This window comes from Paroedura picta, chromosome 2 (genome assembly GCF_049243985.1).
Source record: "Paroedura picta isolate Pp20150507F chromosome 2, Ppicta_v3.0, whole genome shotgun sequence".
NCBI classification, from domain to species: domain Eukaryota; kingdom Metazoa; phylum Chordata; class Lepidosauria; order Squamata; family Gekkonidae; genus Paroedura; species Paroedura picta.
Genome location: NC_135370.1, coordinates 173,638,049 through 173,655,415, shown reverse-complemented (window position 1 = coordinate 173,655,415; position 17,367 = coordinate 173,638,049). Strand labels below are relative to the sequence as shown.

General features: G+C 47.9%; 1 protein-coding gene across 4 annotated transcripts in view; it reads left to right on the top strand.

The window, feature by feature from the left end:
- The window catches only part of SYNE2 (spectrin repeat containing nuclear envelope protein 2), a 293,618-nt gene that overhangs the window by 246,056 nt on the left and 30,195 nt on the right, over positions 1 to 17,367 (top strand). For all 4 annotated transcript variants that reach the window (XM_077323895.1, XM_077323896.1, XM_077323893.1 and 1 more), the window contains 3 exons: positions 667 to 822; positions 4,556 to 4,714; positions 6,997 to 7,166. In XM_077323895.1, coding sequence (XP_077180010.1) covers positions 667 to 822; positions 4,556 to 4,714; positions 6,997 to 7,166 — 485 coding nt within the window. The remainder of the gene's footprint in view (positions 1 to 666; positions 823 to 4,555; positions 4,715 to 6,996; positions 7,167 to 17,367) is intronic.

The following is a 17,367-nucleotide window of genomic DNA, read 5'->3' as shown; positions in this document are numbered from 1 at the left end:
AATCATCAGTGGGAGTTTAATGTGCAGTTTAGTGGTCAAGAGATTCTAAGGAAGTGAGCCGCCATCCATGAATGTTTTCAAGGGATTTTTTTTTTCTTTAAATGTTAATTTTTAAGAGATGGCACAGGATTCCAGGTGAGAGTACTTGTGCTGCTCTGAAGCGGCAGAACAAAGGTTGCGTACAGTGGCCCCTTTAAAAACCAACAAAGTTCTATCTGCAGAAGCGTGCATGCTCAGGACACGAACTTCAATCCTCACGTCTCCAGTTTGTTTGTGGCAAGGAAAGAATGCAGTAAACTCCTGCCAAATCGATCGGGCCACTTGAAAGGGACGCTTGACTCCAGAAGGCATTTGCTCCTCGTCGCTAAATCTTGGACACCTAGGCATTGCCTGTCCCTTCCCCTGTAGTTTCAGGTCGCAAACAGAGGGGAAAGAGAGCCACAACCAAACTAAGACGCCTGGATGCTGGCCACAAAATGCCCCGATTCTCCTCTGGCCTCTTTCTAGATGCAAATTCCTCTCTTCTTTTCCCCTCCCCCTTCAAGCCAATCATAGGATTAACCAAATGGTTTGCAGGAGGAAACTCATGCAACGCACACGCACTCCAGCCAGGAGCTTAGTCTGAAAAGGTGCCGGTTGTTTTTGTCCCCGGGCGTTTCGATGCAGGAGCTGGAGAAGTCGCTTTCCAGCTGGGACCGGAGCCTGCAAGACCTCGGCACCCTGAAGGCCGACCTGGCTCACTGCCTCCTCGCCGAAGACGTGGTGGTGCTCCAAGAACAAGTCCGGCATTTGCACAGGCAGTGGGAAGAGCTCTGCCTCTGCGTAAGTGGCTGACGGATTGGGCTTTGGTTCCTTGGCCGGGTTGTGACACACCGGTGCCGAAAAGGGAGAGAGGGTTGTGACACACCGGTGCCGAAATACCTTGCAGGCCCTTCAGTTTTGCACAAAGGAGTGATCCGGAAGATCCGAAAAGTTTTGAAGAGTCTGCAGATGTAATTTGTCATGGCTAAACAACAGTGCAGGCTGGGGGTGGGGGGGGAGAGAAGCGTCTGTGCCTCCCCCCTTTCTCCTTTTGTCCCCTATAATGTGCCCTAGTAGTTTTGAAAACTTTTAGCAACGCACAAGGAAGATGTAAATGAGTTGAGGCCAGCGTCTGTGTGTTTTTAAGCCTGACATCGGATGTCTTTGTTCAAAGAAGCCAGGCGGAAAGAGTTAAACAGAATTGGCCTGGGGTGAATGGATTTGGAGGGGGGCAGGTGTGGAAACAGAAGCATTATTCAAGAGGTGCTGTATTTTGATTCTCAGGTGGCAATGGAGCTTTGATTTCGGAAGGCAGCAAAGTTTGTCGAAATGAATTACAGAGAGGGAGGGAGAGAGAGAGAGAGAGAGAGATTAGCCAGTGAATAGTTTGCTGGAAGAATCAACAGACATGCCTGCAGGGGACCCAGACATTCCTTTTGATTAGCGTCTTTGCATTTCTGCCGTCAACAGTGAGCCTGAAGTTAATAGCAATCCACTTTACCTCTAGGTCATTGTGTGGCCCTCTTGGTTTTATACTTAGTAGGTGCATGACCATTACATCCGCACGACCAGGTGCAAGGCAGCGTGTGAACACTGTTGCTAACCTTGGCATGTTTTAAGCTTAAGTTGTGCAGGCCTCTCCCCCTGAAAAATCAGGAAAAAAGAAGAAGAGAGAGAGAACGCTAGATTGTGTACCGAAGGCATTTCGAACTGCATTTGATGGATGTGGTTTTTATTCGTTGCCAGTCCTGAGATTTAAAATTTGGCTCTTGCGTGCATTTATGATTGTTGTTTTCATGCCAGCGGCTTTGAAGTCCTTAAGGTAGAAAGGCAGCTAAATGTTTGGAATGAATCAATTCCTTATGGGAGTTTGCTATAGAAATATTATACAGATTGACTAGCAAAAATGACCAATACTTTGGATTGTTGGTCCAAAGAATAGACAAAAACTAAATTCCATCTCCCGGATTCGTTTATCCGTGCCAATCAGAATGAGAGGGAAAAGCTTCCCTCTATTTTTGTGGGGGAGAAGGAGGAAATCAAGACGTGGTTGTGGTGAGATCCACTCCTTACCTTCTTTAAACCACCCAGGTTCTAGAGTTTCCAGCTGGTATTATTTACCAGAGGACTACAACTGCCAGCTCTGGGTTGAGAAATACTTGGAGATTTTGGTGGTGGAGCGCTGGGAGGAGGAGGTTTGGGGAGGGGAGGGGAGGGACTTCAGTTGGCTATAATGCTGTAGAGAGCCAACTTGGAGTAGTGGTGAGGAGTGCGGGCTTCTAATCTGGCGAGCCGGGTTTGATTCCCCGCTCCTCCCCCACATGCATCCAGCTGGGTGACCTTGGGCTTGTCACAGCACTGATAAAACTGTTCTGACCGAGCAGTGATATCAGGGCTCTCTCAGCCTCACCCACCTCCCAGGGTGTCTGTTGTGGGGAGAGGAAAGGGAAGGCGACTGTAAGCCGCTTTGAGCCTCCTTCGGGTAGAGAAATGCGGCATATAAGAACCAACTCTTCTTCAATAATATCAGGGCTCTCTCAGCCTCACCTCCCTCACAGGGTGTCTCTTATAGGGAGAGGAAAGGGAAGGCGACTGTAAGCCGCTTTGAGCCTCCTTCGGGTAGGGAAAAGCGGCGTATAAGAACCAACTCTTCTTCAATAATATCAGGGCTCTCTCAGCCTCACCTCCCTCACAGGGTGTCTGTTGTGGGGAGAGGAAAAGGAGGGCGACTGTAAGCCGCTTTGAGCCTCCTTCGGGTAGAGAAAAGCGGCATATAAGAACCAACTCTTCTTCAATAATATCAGGGCTCTCTCAGCCTCCCCTCCCTCACAGGGTGTCTGTTGTGGGGAGAGGAAAAGGAAGGCGACTGTAAGCCGCTTTGAGACTCCTTCGGGTAGAGAAAAGCGGCATATAAGAACCAACTCTTCTTCTGTTGCCCCTGGACAGCTGCTTTGCATATCAAGAGGCCTTCGAAGAAACGCTTCGGACAGAATCGTCTGGCTCTGAGGCGGCCCCTCCCCACTGGCAAAATATTTAGCCATTCAGTGTCCCATATACAAAAGCTGATAAATGAGAACACCCCCTTTGCAGTTAAAGAGAGGCAGATGCCTAAGCTGGAGAGTTAAAAGCGAAGCAAACAATGGATAAAAAAAGCCCCGGCCTTCGTCAGCATTTAAAAGGGAGGCAGTGCAGCTGGTGTGGAGCATCGTGGAATTAGCGGGCCAGATGCTCTTCCAGGAAGGGGTGGAAAAACAAAGGGAGCAGATGTACTCTGGGGAACGCATGGGTAGGTCAGAGATTTGGCACAGGCAAGGTCATGTCAATATGGGACGGAGGAAGACATGGGAATGCCAGCAGTCTCTGGATTGAAACGAAGAAGAGTTGGCTTTTATCCCCCGTTTTCAACTGCTAAAAGGAGTCTCAAAGCGGCTTCCGATCGCCTTCCCTTCCTCTCCCGCCAGCAGCCACCATGTGAGGCAGGTGACCTGAGCCCTGCAAGGACTGCCCTGTGAGAACAGCACTATCAGGGCTGTGACTGGCCCAAGGTCACCCAGCTGGCTGCATGTGGAGGAGCGGAGAATCAAACCCGGCATGCCAGATTAGAAGCTGCCACTCTTAACCATTGCACCATGCACATGACTCACGCATGTGGCTGCCTGTGAAAATGGCTAGCTTTTATGCGAGGAGCTCTGAGCAGTGCCTGCCATTCTCCCTTCCTCCTAACAACCCTGCAGGGTAGATCGAGAGGGGGTTGCTAGCCAAAAACATGACTGCTTCCAGCAGGTAGCCATGTTGAACTGCACTAGAACAGTTAGACTTGAGCCGATTAGTTCTGTAGAGACCACCAAGAGTTTCCTGGGGTAAGAATTTGAGAGTCATAGTTCCCTTTTTATCTGGTGACAAGGCCAGCCTATCTCAACAATTTTACCATTGAGAAACCCCTGAAACATTCCTTAGGCTTTAGAAACCTCAGAAGTGAGCAATAGTGTAGATTATGTTGGGGAAAAATAGATGTGTACACGTCTACCCATGGTCCCTCCCATTCCCTCCCCCTCCAGACCCATCATTGCCCATGGGGGGGTGGGCGTGGGGCAGGTCAACATGACCATATATGGTCATATTTTAATTTTAATGATTTATTAACTCCCACCTGCTCAGGAAAATTTTCTGCCCCATCGTGCCCCTTCTGGGGTTTTTCAAAGCACTTTAGAAGTAGATTTTCCTGTTCTGCACAGGAACATCCAGCTGCCAAAGCGCATTATCCTATGTGTGCGGAATGGGCCCTAGTCCAACCATATGGAAACAACATAGTAGTGTCTGGTCTTTTTTAAGGGGAAAATTCAAATAATATTTCCTCCCCCCCCCCAAAAAAATAGCCATTAATGGCCTGAGAATCGACCACGAAACCATGATCTGTCAATGGAAGGAAACGGAGTCGTGCCTTTAACAATGCAGAACTTTGAACTATGTTTACAAGTCTTGTCTGCGTCTCGAGATGCAGGAGAATAGCAGCCGTGGGTCTCTGCTCCTGCAGGTTTCTCTGCGCAAGCAAGAGATTGAGGACCGGCTCAACGCCTGGATTGTGTTCAATGAAAAAAACAAGGAACTCTGCGCCTGGCTGGTGCAAATGGAAAGCAAAGTCCTGCAGTCGGCAGACATCAGCATCGAGGACATGATTGACAAGTTGCAGAAGGTGAGTAGACCTATGTGACGCTGTGTCCTTCTCATTTGTGTTGCAGGCCAGCGCAGGCCGGCAATTGCGCAGAAGCACTGGCATGTGACAATTAGTACTTAAGCAGGCTATGGCTTTAAAGGTCTGAACTACAGGGGTGCTTAGGAGGTTTTAAACTTCAGTCCTCCGATTTGCCCACTGCTAGATTTGTAAGTATGAGCCTCTTGTAGCGCAGAGTGGTAAGGCAGCTGTCTGAAAGCTCTGCCCATGAGGCTGGGAGTTCGATCCCAGCAGCCGGCTCAAGGTCGACTCAGCCTTCCATCCTTCCGAGGTCGGTAAAATGAGTACCCAGCTTGCTGGGGGGTAAACGGTAATGACTGGGGAAGGCACTGGCAAGGCCACCCCGTATTGAGTCTGCCATGAAAACGTTGGAGGGCGTCACCCCAAGGGTCAGACATGACTCGGTGCTTGCACAGGGGATACCTTGACCTTGACCTTGAGATTTGTAAGTAACTTCTCCTGGTCTTTTAAGTAATCACATCTACTGAATTTAAAGTAATTGCTGTAGTCTTTCTGTTTCTGGAATAATAGAAGAAATAGGAATCTGTCAGAGAAACTGATTAACAACAGATTCAGGATAAACAAAATGAAGCATTTCTTCTTGCACCTTTGGGGAGGGTGGTATATAAATATAACAAATTAATGAATTAATTAACCTATGAATTAATTGCTGCAGTATAAGTCGATACTCAGGCAGCATGGAATAAAATCAGAATTGCATCTAAGAGTCCAAATAGGGAGCTCAACCTGTTTCAGGCTGCCTTGTGCAGTCCCTTTAAACTTTAAAGGGACTGCTCAAGTTGTTTCAGGCTGTCTTGTGCAGTCCCTTTAAACTTTAAGGGGACTACAGAAGATAGCCTGAAAAACAGTTGAGCTGGCAGGGAGCAGTCTCTCCACTGGTCAGCTGTTTTGGGCTATCTTAAGGTTTATGGTTGAGGCTGGGGTCGGCGAGGTAGATCCACGCCCCTCCCTCCAGGTATGAGTATTCAGGTATGAATATCCATCTTACCTCCTTCCCCTCCCTCTAATAGTGGGGGGGGTGGGGAGGAGTTTTCCGCCATGTTGGTAATTATGTTTTAACTGGGGTTTTTAGTGGGGATTTTACGACATGTAACCTGCCACGAGCCACTTCGGGAGTGGCGGGAAATAAATCTAATCTAATAATAATAATAATAATAATAATAATAATAATAATAATAATAATAATATCTTCTGCAGTCCTTTTAGACAGGCATATTTAAAGGGGCAGAACAAAGAGAAATGCTGTGTGGCAATTAATGCTAATAGCAATAAATGTCAAATAATTCCTAAACTTGTCCCAGTTTCTTCACTGAAAGTGTTTGATTGCAGAATTTGTTTCAAGAAGAGAACCGAAAATGTTTCAGCTTATACCTTCATCAGTTCAGTACCAATGTAAATCTATTAACAAACAATTAACAAAAATTAGTAACTTATACAAAACAAGGGACAGTTTTACATAAATCTAAGGGGATGGACAAAAATCTCACCCTCTAGTTTAAACAAAATCTGTGATGAAAATGCAGTGGTTGAAAACATCTTCTAGATTATTGCTGTGACATAAAAATAGTTACATGGTAACAAAAATACATAGAGAAACTTTCAGCGGAGCAAAAACGAACCAAAGACAAAATAAAAACTCGCCAAGAACAGTTTGTGCCAATCTCAATTTAAGAAGTATATCTTCATGTCAAGTCGATGATAACCCAAATATTACTTACTTTTGTACTTATTATATCAACTAGTAATTAAGCCCGCTGTAGCTGCAATACAGCGGGCGCTAGCTGTGTGTCGCCCCCCCCCCGTGCCGCGGCCTACCCGGGTGTTCGTTGTTCGTGGTGGGGGCCGCGCTGGTGGGGTATGCTAGTTCTTCGTCGGGTGTGCCTCCGGTGGGGGTTTCCGCGGCGGTGCCGGCGCTGCTCTGTTGGGCGGTGGCAGTTGTGATGTGGTGCGGCGGCCTGACGCAGTGAGAGGCGCTTCGCGCGACTGCCGGGGACTCTCTCGGGCGGCGGGCTGACCCGGCGAGAGGCGCTTCCTGCCAGGGCGGGAATCGGCCGGGCCAATAGTCTGTCCAGGCCAATCGGCACCCTTCCTCATCCCGGACAGAGCCCGCCCTAACTCCTCCCACAAAGCCCTTACGGCTTTATTTAGTCCGCGGCGCCACGGGCGGTGTTGTGATAGTGTGCATGTGTATAATATATATTATATATATTCCCTCCCCCCAGGACTGTATGGATGAAATCAACCAATTCAGTGAAAACAAGCTGGTCCCTCTCAAGCAATTGGGTGACCAGCTGATCAAGGCCAGCAACAAGAACCGGGTGGCTGAAATCGACGAGAAACTCAGCAGGATCAATGATCACTGGCAGCATCTCTTTGACGTCATTGGAGGACGGTAAGGAAACGGGAGGTCTGAATTACAGGGGGGCTTAAAGGGGTGGCAGGTGATAGTGGATGAGCGGCAGGGTTGGGAGTGTCCTGCGTAGTGCAAGGGTTGGACTAGATGACCCAGGAGGTCCCTGGACTCTTGTGTGATGCCGTGGTTGAGTGTTGGGCTACCATTGCTGAAAGACTGACAACCTTTATTGGAGGAACTTTTGTGAGTCACGTTCCACCTCTTCAGATATTCCAAACTGAGGGGAACGTGGTCTGTTCCGTATAAATGCTACTGTGTCCCCAATGAATTTTGTGAATGTCTGGATGTCTGTTTCCCTACTTCTCTGGCATAAACAGGTGAGCAATAACCTGTATATTTAGGCCACCCGCCAGTGTTTTCACCAAATTTGCGGTCATAATAGAATTTGTTTGCGAATATCAAACACGAGAGTTCAGGCCTTCGGTTTGATGGTTGAGGGACTTGGGACTTGGGAATGTTCAGCCTGGAGAAAAGGAGGTTGAGAGGGGACATGATAGCCCTCTTTAAGTATTTGAAAGGTTGTCACTTGGAGGAGGGCAGGATGCTGTTTCCGTTTGCTGCAGAGGAGAGGACACGCAGTAATGGGTTTAAACTACAAGTATAATGATATAAGCTAGATATCAGGAAGAAATTTTCACAGTCAGAGTAGTTCAGCAGTGGAATAGGCTGCCTAAGGAGGTGGTGAGCTCCCCCTCACTGGCAGTCTTCAAGCAAAGGTTGGATACACACTTTTCTTGGATGCTTTAGGATGCTTTGGGCTGATCCTGCGTTGAGCAGGGGGTTGGACTAGATGGCCTGCATGGCCCCTTCCAACTCTATGGTTCTATGATTCTATGATTTAGTACAACGTTCGACTGTGGATTTAAGACTGTCGATGACAGCTGATTTTTATTCAGAGTTTTAATGAGTTTTGCTAGCATCATACGTAGATGGAGACCCAGTATAGACAGAGCTGTGACTTGCAAACACATAAATGGCTGCAAAACCGGTCAAAAAGACAAAGTGGGCCACACTGGAGCATCCCAGTAAGCTACTTGCTTGGCTTTTAAGCCCATAAAGCTCTTGGGACAGATGGGGAAATTACAGAGAGCTGTGCATTTAGCCCTTGAGACACTTCCCTTCATTTGGGCAGACAAGCTCCGCCGTGCCATATGGCACCAGTTGAATGGGGTCCTTTTGAGTGCTTCCATTGTTGCCGGCACATGCTCGGCTTGGTTGTTTGCCTGGGCTTTGTCCGTGCCTCCTAACAGCTGGACTAGGATGCGCATCTATCTAGGAAGGGTGCTGAGAACTCCGTGTCACTGGAGAGCAAAATAACAACAACGAGCATGGGGACATCTGTTTGAGCAGTGATGTATGGAAATGAGATTCTCTGAAGGCTTTTTCGCATAAAAATGATGCAGATGGAAAGTACCAGAATCACAAATTTCCCTGCTTCGGATGGCTACATTTCGAATACAAGCTACGCTTATGGGTGCTGAAAACCACAGGATGTTTAGAGGGAATTTCTTTTGCATTAATTGCATCCCATTGTTCTGCCTCTCCAGGGCAACAACTCTGCTCCATTCTTTACATGGTACCCTTTTAAATACTTGAAGATGGTTATCAGATCCCCTCTCAGTCGTCTCCCCTCCAGGCTAAACAGACCAAGCTCCCCCAACCTTTCCTCCTACGTCTTGGTCTCCAAACCCCTCACCATCTTCATTGCCCTCCTCTGGACACGCTCCAGTTTGTCTGCATCCATTTCAACTGTGGTGCCCAATATAGATGTGACAGATTTCTCAAACATTCGACCGAATCATGTGTTTCATTTCCCCCCCTGAATGCATTAATTCAAGCACAAACAAAGGAACAGATTATATGATTTCTTTTTCTTTCCCTTGATGAAGTTTTGAACTTCCCAGCAATTAATGACATCATTGGTTCAGTTTCATTTCATTTCATTATTTTATTTTATTTTATTTTATTTTATTATTATATTTATATACCACCCTCCCTGAGGGCTCAGGGCGGTTTACAGGAAAAGATACAGATAACATATAGGAACAGGTGATAACAATAATAACATTATAACAGTAATAACATGATCATAACAATAACATTAGAAAATAGAAATTGCAAGAGCCTCAGAGGGCCCCCTGAGTTACCAGGGGGTCCCCATTCGGACTTGTCTTTTCACATTTTTCAGTCTGTGGCCCCCTTCAAATGTTCCAGACCCCCCCTCCCACAGGGATATGTGCCCCCTGTTGAGAATAGCTGGGCTATGCTGTAATAGAATAGTACAGGAAGGCTGTTTAGAAAAGGAAAGAGCCTGTGGACTACATTGCTATATAGCAAGGGTAGTCAACCTGTGGTCCTCCAGATGTTCATTCTGGCAGCATTCGCTGGCAGGGGCTCATGGGAATTGTAGTCCATGAACATCTGGAGGGCCACAGGTTGACTACCCCTGCTATATAGGACGTTATTATCCGTTTGCTGCATGTACAACCTCTGCTATTGCCTTATTTTTTTTCCTACTGATGGAATACCACTTTCCCTAACTATATGCCCACTCAGTATCATACTGAATAGAATAAAATGAATTTCAATGGTGATAAATGTAAAGTTCATCATTTAGGTCGGACAAATCAAATGCATCACTATAGGATGAGCAAGACTTGTCTTGGCAGTAGCTTGTGTGAAAAGGATCTGGGGTCTTAGTAGACCAGACATTGAACCCGAGTCTGCAGTGTAACTCGGTGGCTAAAAAGGCAAGTGGGATTTTGGGCTGTATTAAAAGAAGTATAGTGTCCAGATCATGCAAGGTGATGTTACCACTTTACTCTGCTCTGGTAAGACCTCACGGAGTACTGTTTTCAGTTTTGGGCACCACAACTGAAGAAAGATGTAGAATCATGGAATCATAGAGTTGGAAGGGGCCATACAGGACATCTAGTCCAAACCCCTGCTCAATGCAGGATCAGCCCAAAGCATCCTAAAGCATGTAGGCAGACTGGGCAAGAAAGATGGTGAGGGGTTTGGAGACCAAGACGTATGAGAAGAGGCTGAGGGAGCTTGGTCTGTTTAGCCTGGAGAGGAGACAACTAAGGGTGATATGATAACCATCTTCAAATACTAAAAGGGCTGTCATATAGATGATGGAGCAGAGTTATTTTCTGTTGCCCCAGAGGGTCGGACCAGAACCAATGAGTTGAAATGAATTCAAAAGAATTTTCGACTGAACATCCAGAAGACGTTCCTGACAGAGCAGTTTCTCAGTGGAACAGGTTTCCTCGGGAGGTGGTGGGTTCTCCATCTTTGGAGGTTTTCAAGCAGAGGCTAGATAGTCATCTGACAAGAATTCTGATTTTGTGAATTTAGGCAGATGGTGAGTGGGTGGGCAGGAAGGCAGATGGTGAGTGGGTTTGAGCAGGGGGTTGGACTAGATGGCCTGTATGGCCCCTTCTAACTCTATGATTCTATGATTCTAAGGGATGGGCCAGTGTTTGTCTCTTGTGGCCCTTCCTTGCATACCCAGGGAATTGCTGATCGCCACTGTGGGGTGGTAGGTAAATTTCCTCTAGGCCAGGGTGGATTCTGGAGATTTCTGATGGAGGGATCACTTGGGCATGAAATTGGGGTCACTGTGGGTGAGCAGGTAGTTCCGAGTTCTTGCATTGTACAGGGGATTGAAAAAGATGACCCTATTAATCTGTGAATATGCTATGCTCATTTAGCGTTTGGTAATCTGTGAGGTAAGTTAGGCAAGTGTCACCAAGAAAGCTTCTACAACTGAGTGAAGATTTGAACCTGGCTCTCCCAGATTCTGGTCTGGTTGTTGCTGCTGGGCCTAGGACCCTGAGTCAACCCTCAAAGCCATGAAAAGCCCTGGAAAAGGCCCTCCCCCTACCTTTTCCTAACAGAAACCAAGATTTGAAGGGTGACAATACTTGTGGTTGTCAAGCACATTTTGTGACTGGGGCAAGAATATAAAATTGCACCTCCCATAAAGTCATAGTCATTGTTTTGGGGAAGACACATACTTTACAAGAGTAATAACAACAAAGCATTTGGCTTAGTCCTTACGTGTGCCTCCCTTGCCTTGCCCCTGTTACAGCTCTGCCTAGCAACGGCCACTGATGGCATCCATTTCTTAAAGTTAGAGGCCCTCTTTTTATCACTCTGGCGGGTCTCGACCTTCCTCATGTGTTTGTTTAGATTTCAGATTTTTTCTTTTCTTTTTGCAGATCTGGGGTTTTTCTCAGATTTGTAGGAGGGTGCCCATGGCGCCAATCTCTGGATTTAAGTGTCCGCAAATAGGGCCATGTTGAGAATTAGATATCGATATCCGAATTGACAGAGAAACCCTGATCGGCCCCAGTTCTCTCCCGTATCAGATGAGATTTGATTACGCCGTTGTTTCCATCATTCTTTTAACCTCCGATCCTTTCTAACAGCTCTGACGTTCTCAGAAAAGGGGTCCCTTCATCGTCCGCCCTCTAGCCAACTCTTTCGAGACCCCCTTCCTCCTTACGCCTCCGTGTGTTCTTCTTCCCCATCCTGTTAAAATCAAGGCTTTCCTGGGTTTCAAACTCAGTTTGCTATTCTGGTAGGTCAAAATCAGAGGGGAAAGGAGAAAGGTGGTCTTTTCAGAAATGCAAAGGGGGGGAGGGAGTCTGTGTATACGTGCGCACTCTGGCTCCCTGCCTAGGGGCATAAGAGGAGGAGGAAGAAGAGAAAGGTCTGCAGGGTGCCCCCCCCCCTTTCCTTTCTATAGAAGATGCTAAGGCAGTGATATTAAACAGGGTGTCCTTGGAGGAGGGGTTTCCTCTTCCCGGCGTGGTTCTGCTTACCCAGCCGCCGTCCCTGCATTTTCGGATCCGATAAGCTGAGGAATGGTTTTTCCTTACAAACAGTAAGTGCATTTTTGATCGTCAACAATAGAAGCACGCCGGGGCCCCGAGGAGTCCCTCTGTGCGCATGTAGCCGCGTGGGGGATGGGCCGTCTCTCCGTTTGCGGTGGGTTCATTTACTTTTGACAGGCGGGGGAGAATGGGGGGCGGTGGAACTGCAGGCCGTGAGCCGGGAGGATAAATAGCATTCAGGGGGCTACCTCCCTTATTGCAAGTGACCCTTTCCTCCCCGTGCTGCTGTCAGAAGAGATTAGCGGCCGCTCCAAACGAATGGGACGGCTTCGGCCTCCTCCGTTTCGTTGGAGCTTTGGGGCTGTTGATGCCGTCACGGAATCCCTCGGCACAAAGGCTGGAGCGGCACGCATCTTGTAGGAGCGCTTTAGGCCGCCTGGCCCTGAACAATCACCACCAACAGAGCCGCGATAATAATAATGAGGCCCAGACCCAAGGCTTAAAGCTGGTGTTTTTCTGTCCGTTTGCATCTCCTGGATCTTTTTATGATCCTCTGACTTAGGAGGCTGGTGGGTCTAAAAGGGAGGCTGCTTCTTTCAAAGATCGCCAAGGCCGTTTTCGCAAGCCATGGGAAATAGGTGTGCTCTTCGGCAGGCAGGGATGCTGTATTTGCTTCAGCTGAGATGATGCCTATGCTGGAATAGAAGCGTTTGTTCCTTTTCGTTATCATCCCGTTGAAGTAAAAGCATGCATTTTCTATGATGATGAAGAAGAAGAGTTGGTTCTTATATGCCGCTTTTCCCTACCCGAAGGAGTCTCAAAGCGGCTTACAATCGCCTTCCCTTTCCTCTCCCCACACCCTGTGAGGTGGGTGAGGCTGAGAGAGCCCTGATATTCCTGCTCGGTCAGAACAGCCTTATCAGTGCCGTGGCGAGCCCAAGGTCACCCAGCTGGCTTCATGTGGGGGAGCGCAGAATCGAACCCGGCATGCCAGATTAGAAGTCCGCACTCCTAACCACTACACCAAACTGATGGTGTTTTCAGCAGCGTTTTTTTTTTATTTAAAATTTGCTTGCCTGTCATCCCCTATCCGGTTCGATCTGATCATTCAGTGCAAAGAGGCAGGCCCGTAGTGGCAAATTTTTGTTCAGGTAGCCTAAGAGATACCTTCTTGGTCAACCCAAGGCTATGGGTTATTAAATGCAAGTAGCATTGGATTGCCTTTTAGAGCACTTCAAATATTGTTGCCTTTCAAAGGGAGGTAAGTTACAGAATCCTGGCACTAAATTCCAATTTTTATTTATTTGTTTGTTTGTTTGTTTGTTTATTTATTTATTTGTTGTTGTATTTCTACACCGCCCCTTCCAGAAACTGGCTCACGGCGGCTCGCAAAACAAAAACAGTATCAATTAAAAGCACTCCCGATAAACCAATAAACCAATGTAAAGTATAAATACAAATACAAGATAGTAATAACTTTAAAATTGCTCCCCATATTCCGGGCATGGGTGTTAAGATGAAATATGTACCGGCTGGGAGGTGGAAACAGGCCAACACAGTCTAGCACTGCAATAGGAGGCGGGGGTTGGGGGGAGGACAAGATCTAATACCCCAGACCTCCCACCCAGCCTCAACCAGACGCCTGGTGGAAGAGCTCCGTTTTACAGGCCCTGCGGAAGTCAGAGAATACCAACAGGGCCCGCAGTTCATCCGGGAGCTCATTCCGCCAGTTAACCATGAGTGTTCTTTGTTCCTTGCCTTTCCATTAATTTTTATTCCTGGCTGAATAACTGGGTTATGATAGTGCCTGCACCATTTTCCTTTTCGGCATAAAGAAGGCACAGTCCTCCATGTATGTACCCATGAGGTTTTATACTAAATCAGATGCTTGGTCCATCAAGGTCAGTTTGTTCTGGCAGCAGCCCTCCAAGCTGTCAGGTGGAGGTGCTTCATATCACTTGTTGTCTGATCCTTTTAACTGGAGATGCCGGGGATTGAACCTGGGACTTTCTGCATGCCAAGCATACGCTGTACCTCAGAGCCACAGCCTTCTGTCCATTTATCGAGGACAGGATTCAGAGGTTTCTACTGGGTTGGGCACACAGCCAAGTGCTACCAAGATATTGTTCCCCATATACCTTCTTCTTCTCCCATTGGGCCAGAGATCACTTAAAAGATGAACCTATAAAAACTAGCCTTATGCAGAGCCAAATGATTGGTCCATCTCGTCCAGCAATGTCTAATCTGACTGGCCAGTGCTCTCCAAGGTGCTAGACAGAAAAAGAGTTGGTTTTTCTACCCCGCTTTTCACTGCCTGAAGGAGACTCAAAGCCGCTTACAATAGGCTTCCCCATAACAGACGCTCCGTGAGGTAGGTGGGACTGAGAGAGCTCTGAGAGAACTGCTCGGTTGGAACAGCGCTATCAGGGCTGTGACTAGCCCAAGGTCACTCAGCTGGCTGCATGTGGAGAAGTGGGGAATCAAACCTGGTTTGCCAGATTAGAAGCTGCTGCTCTTAATAGCTACACCATGCTGGCTTTCCCCATAACTATCACCTGAGATCCATTAACTAAAGACCTGCATACACAACGTTTACACAAAGGAAAAGAACACGTGTGCACCTAAAACTTCCGGGTAGTTATGATTCATGCACAAAATGCTGCATAGAATCATAAAATCATAGAGTTGGAAGGGGCCATACAGGCCATCTAGTCCAACCCCCTGCTCAACGCAGGATCAGCCCAAAGCATCCTAAAGCATCCAAGAAAAGTGTGCATCCAACCTTTGCTTGAAGACTGCCAGTGAGGGGGAGCTCACCACCTCCTTAGGCAGCCTATTCCACTGCTGAACTACTCTGACTGTGAAATTTTTTCCCTGATATCTAGCCTATATCGTTGTACTTGAAGTTTAAACCCATTACTGTGTGTCCTCTCCTCTGCAGCTAACGGAAACAGCCTCCTGCCCTCCTCCAAGTGACAACCTTTCAAATACTTAAAGAAGAAGAAGAAGAAGAGTTGGTTCTTATATGCCGCTTTTCCCTACCCGAAGGAGGCTCAAAGTGGCTTACAGTCGCCTTCCCATTCCTCCCCCCACAACAGACACCCTGTGGGGTGGGTGAGGCTGAGAGAGCGCTGATATCACTGCCTGGTCAGAACAGTTTTATCAGTGCCGTGGCGAGCCCAAGGCCACCCAGCTGGCTGCATGTGGGGGAGTGCAGAATCGAACCTGGCTTGCCAGATTAGAAGTCTGCACTCCTAACCACTACACCAAACTGGCTCTCAAAGAGAGGCTATCATGTCCCCTCTCAACCTCCTTTTCTCCAGGCTGAACATTCCCAAGTCGCATCAAAGTGACTTGAACTGTCCATCAGGGATAATGTTTGTACGAGTGTGCATGATTTATAAACTTTCTTGGGGCAGCAGAAACATATCTAAAGGGAGGGACAACTAACTGGCTTGAAACAAGTGTACTGTTCTTGCACCTAAATTGGGCCTAAATTCAGAAGTGTAAATCTGGAGGCTAGGTACATTTGGACCGCAAAGTCTTCTTCAGAGGCCGATCTAATGTTTGCAGAGCAAAGTAAAACTGCTTCCTATTTGTACATCTGAGCCATTTCAAGGGGTCATATAAGCTTCCTTAGTACCTGACCCTGAAACATTCACTTTTCGAAATTAACACGGTGAGTCATTAAATCCCTTCAGGATTTGCAAACAAGCTTCTAACACAGCCTTTCTCAACTTTTTCACTGTTGAGAAACCCCAGAAGCATTCTTCAGGCATTGAGAATCGCCAAAAGTACTGCAATCGTGCAGAATATGGTTGGGAAGCAGAGCTGTGGACACGCCTACCCAGGCCCCTCCCCTTCCCATCATTGGCCATTCTGGGAGGGGGGGGTCGACATGATCATATATGGTGATACCACCTGATACATGTTTAATAAACTTATATACTTAAATATTAATATATTTAAAAATTAATAAAATTAAAGTCTCATTCATTCAGGAAACCCCTTCAAAGGCCGTGAAGAAACCCCAGGGTTTCACAAAACCCTGGTTGAGAAAGTCTGCTCTAATGCCTTTAGGTGGATATACTGCCCATTTTCTTGTACACGTTTTGATAATGGGAGGTGCTTTACTTTTATATATAAATTAAAGGATTTTTCATTTTTCCTTTCTATGGAGTATCTGTTCCAAACCAGGGTTGTTTCCCCCAGACCTTCTCTAGTGCAGGGGTCCTCAACCCCCGGCCCGCGGCCCGATACCGGGCCGCAAAGGCCATGGTACTGGGCCGCCAGCGGCCGCGCCTGCCTTCCCCCCCCCCCGCAGTGAGAGGGGGGGAAGAGGCTGGCACGGCCGTCGGCACGCCAGCGATGCAAACGCGCAGAGCTGCCGCGCATGCGCGTTTGACCCCCTGCAGGCAAAAAAGCGCACGCGCAGCAGCTCTGCGCATGCGCGTTAGCACCACCTTGTGGCGAAAACGCACATGTGCGGCTGCCGGGCCGCCGGCTCTCTTCCACCCTCGGAGGTGGTCCCCGACTACAAGAAGGTTGGGGACCGCTGCTCTAGTGCATGACTTTGTTGTTGGTTTGTTTCTGTCGACTACAAAGCCTTTGCCATCCCTTCTGCAACGGACGAATACAACTAACCCCCTGGAATTTGCTAGGCCAGCAGTTCTCAACCGTGGGGTTGGCGGCCTCGGCGACCCAAAGTGGAAGGGGCTGAGAACCGCTGGTGGTGGCAGCAGAGACCCAAAGGGGGTCGTAGGGTTGTGTGCGCGCTGACGATCATGGAAGGCCAAGGCACCCAGCGGCACAGAGGAGAGGGGTGCCGGCGCCACCCCTCCCCTCCACGCTGCGGTACGGTGCTGACCGCCTAGGCCTTCCATGATCGCCAGCACACACACAACCCCACAACCCTTTTTGGGTCACTGCCACAACACGGCGGGGGTCGTGGCTGCAGGAGGCTTGAGAACCTCTGTGCTAGACAAAGCTGAGAGCAGCAGAAAAAGAGAAAGACTCAGCATGAGATGGAGGGTTGTAAGACATGAGCAAGGCTGTTACGGATAGGACGTTCTGGAGGTTAATAATTCATAGGTTTGCCATCGGTCGGAAGCAGCTGGATGGCACCTAACGCACACATCTGTATTGACATACGTTGGTTCAGATTGTTTATTCCACTGTGTGACGTGGGGAGTAGTATATAAATAGAATCATAGAGTTGGAAGGGGCCACACAGGCCATAGAATCTTAGAATCATAGAATCATAGAGTTGGAAGGGGCCACACAGGCCATCTAGTCCAACCCCCTGCTCAACGCAGGATCAGCCCTAAGCATCCTAA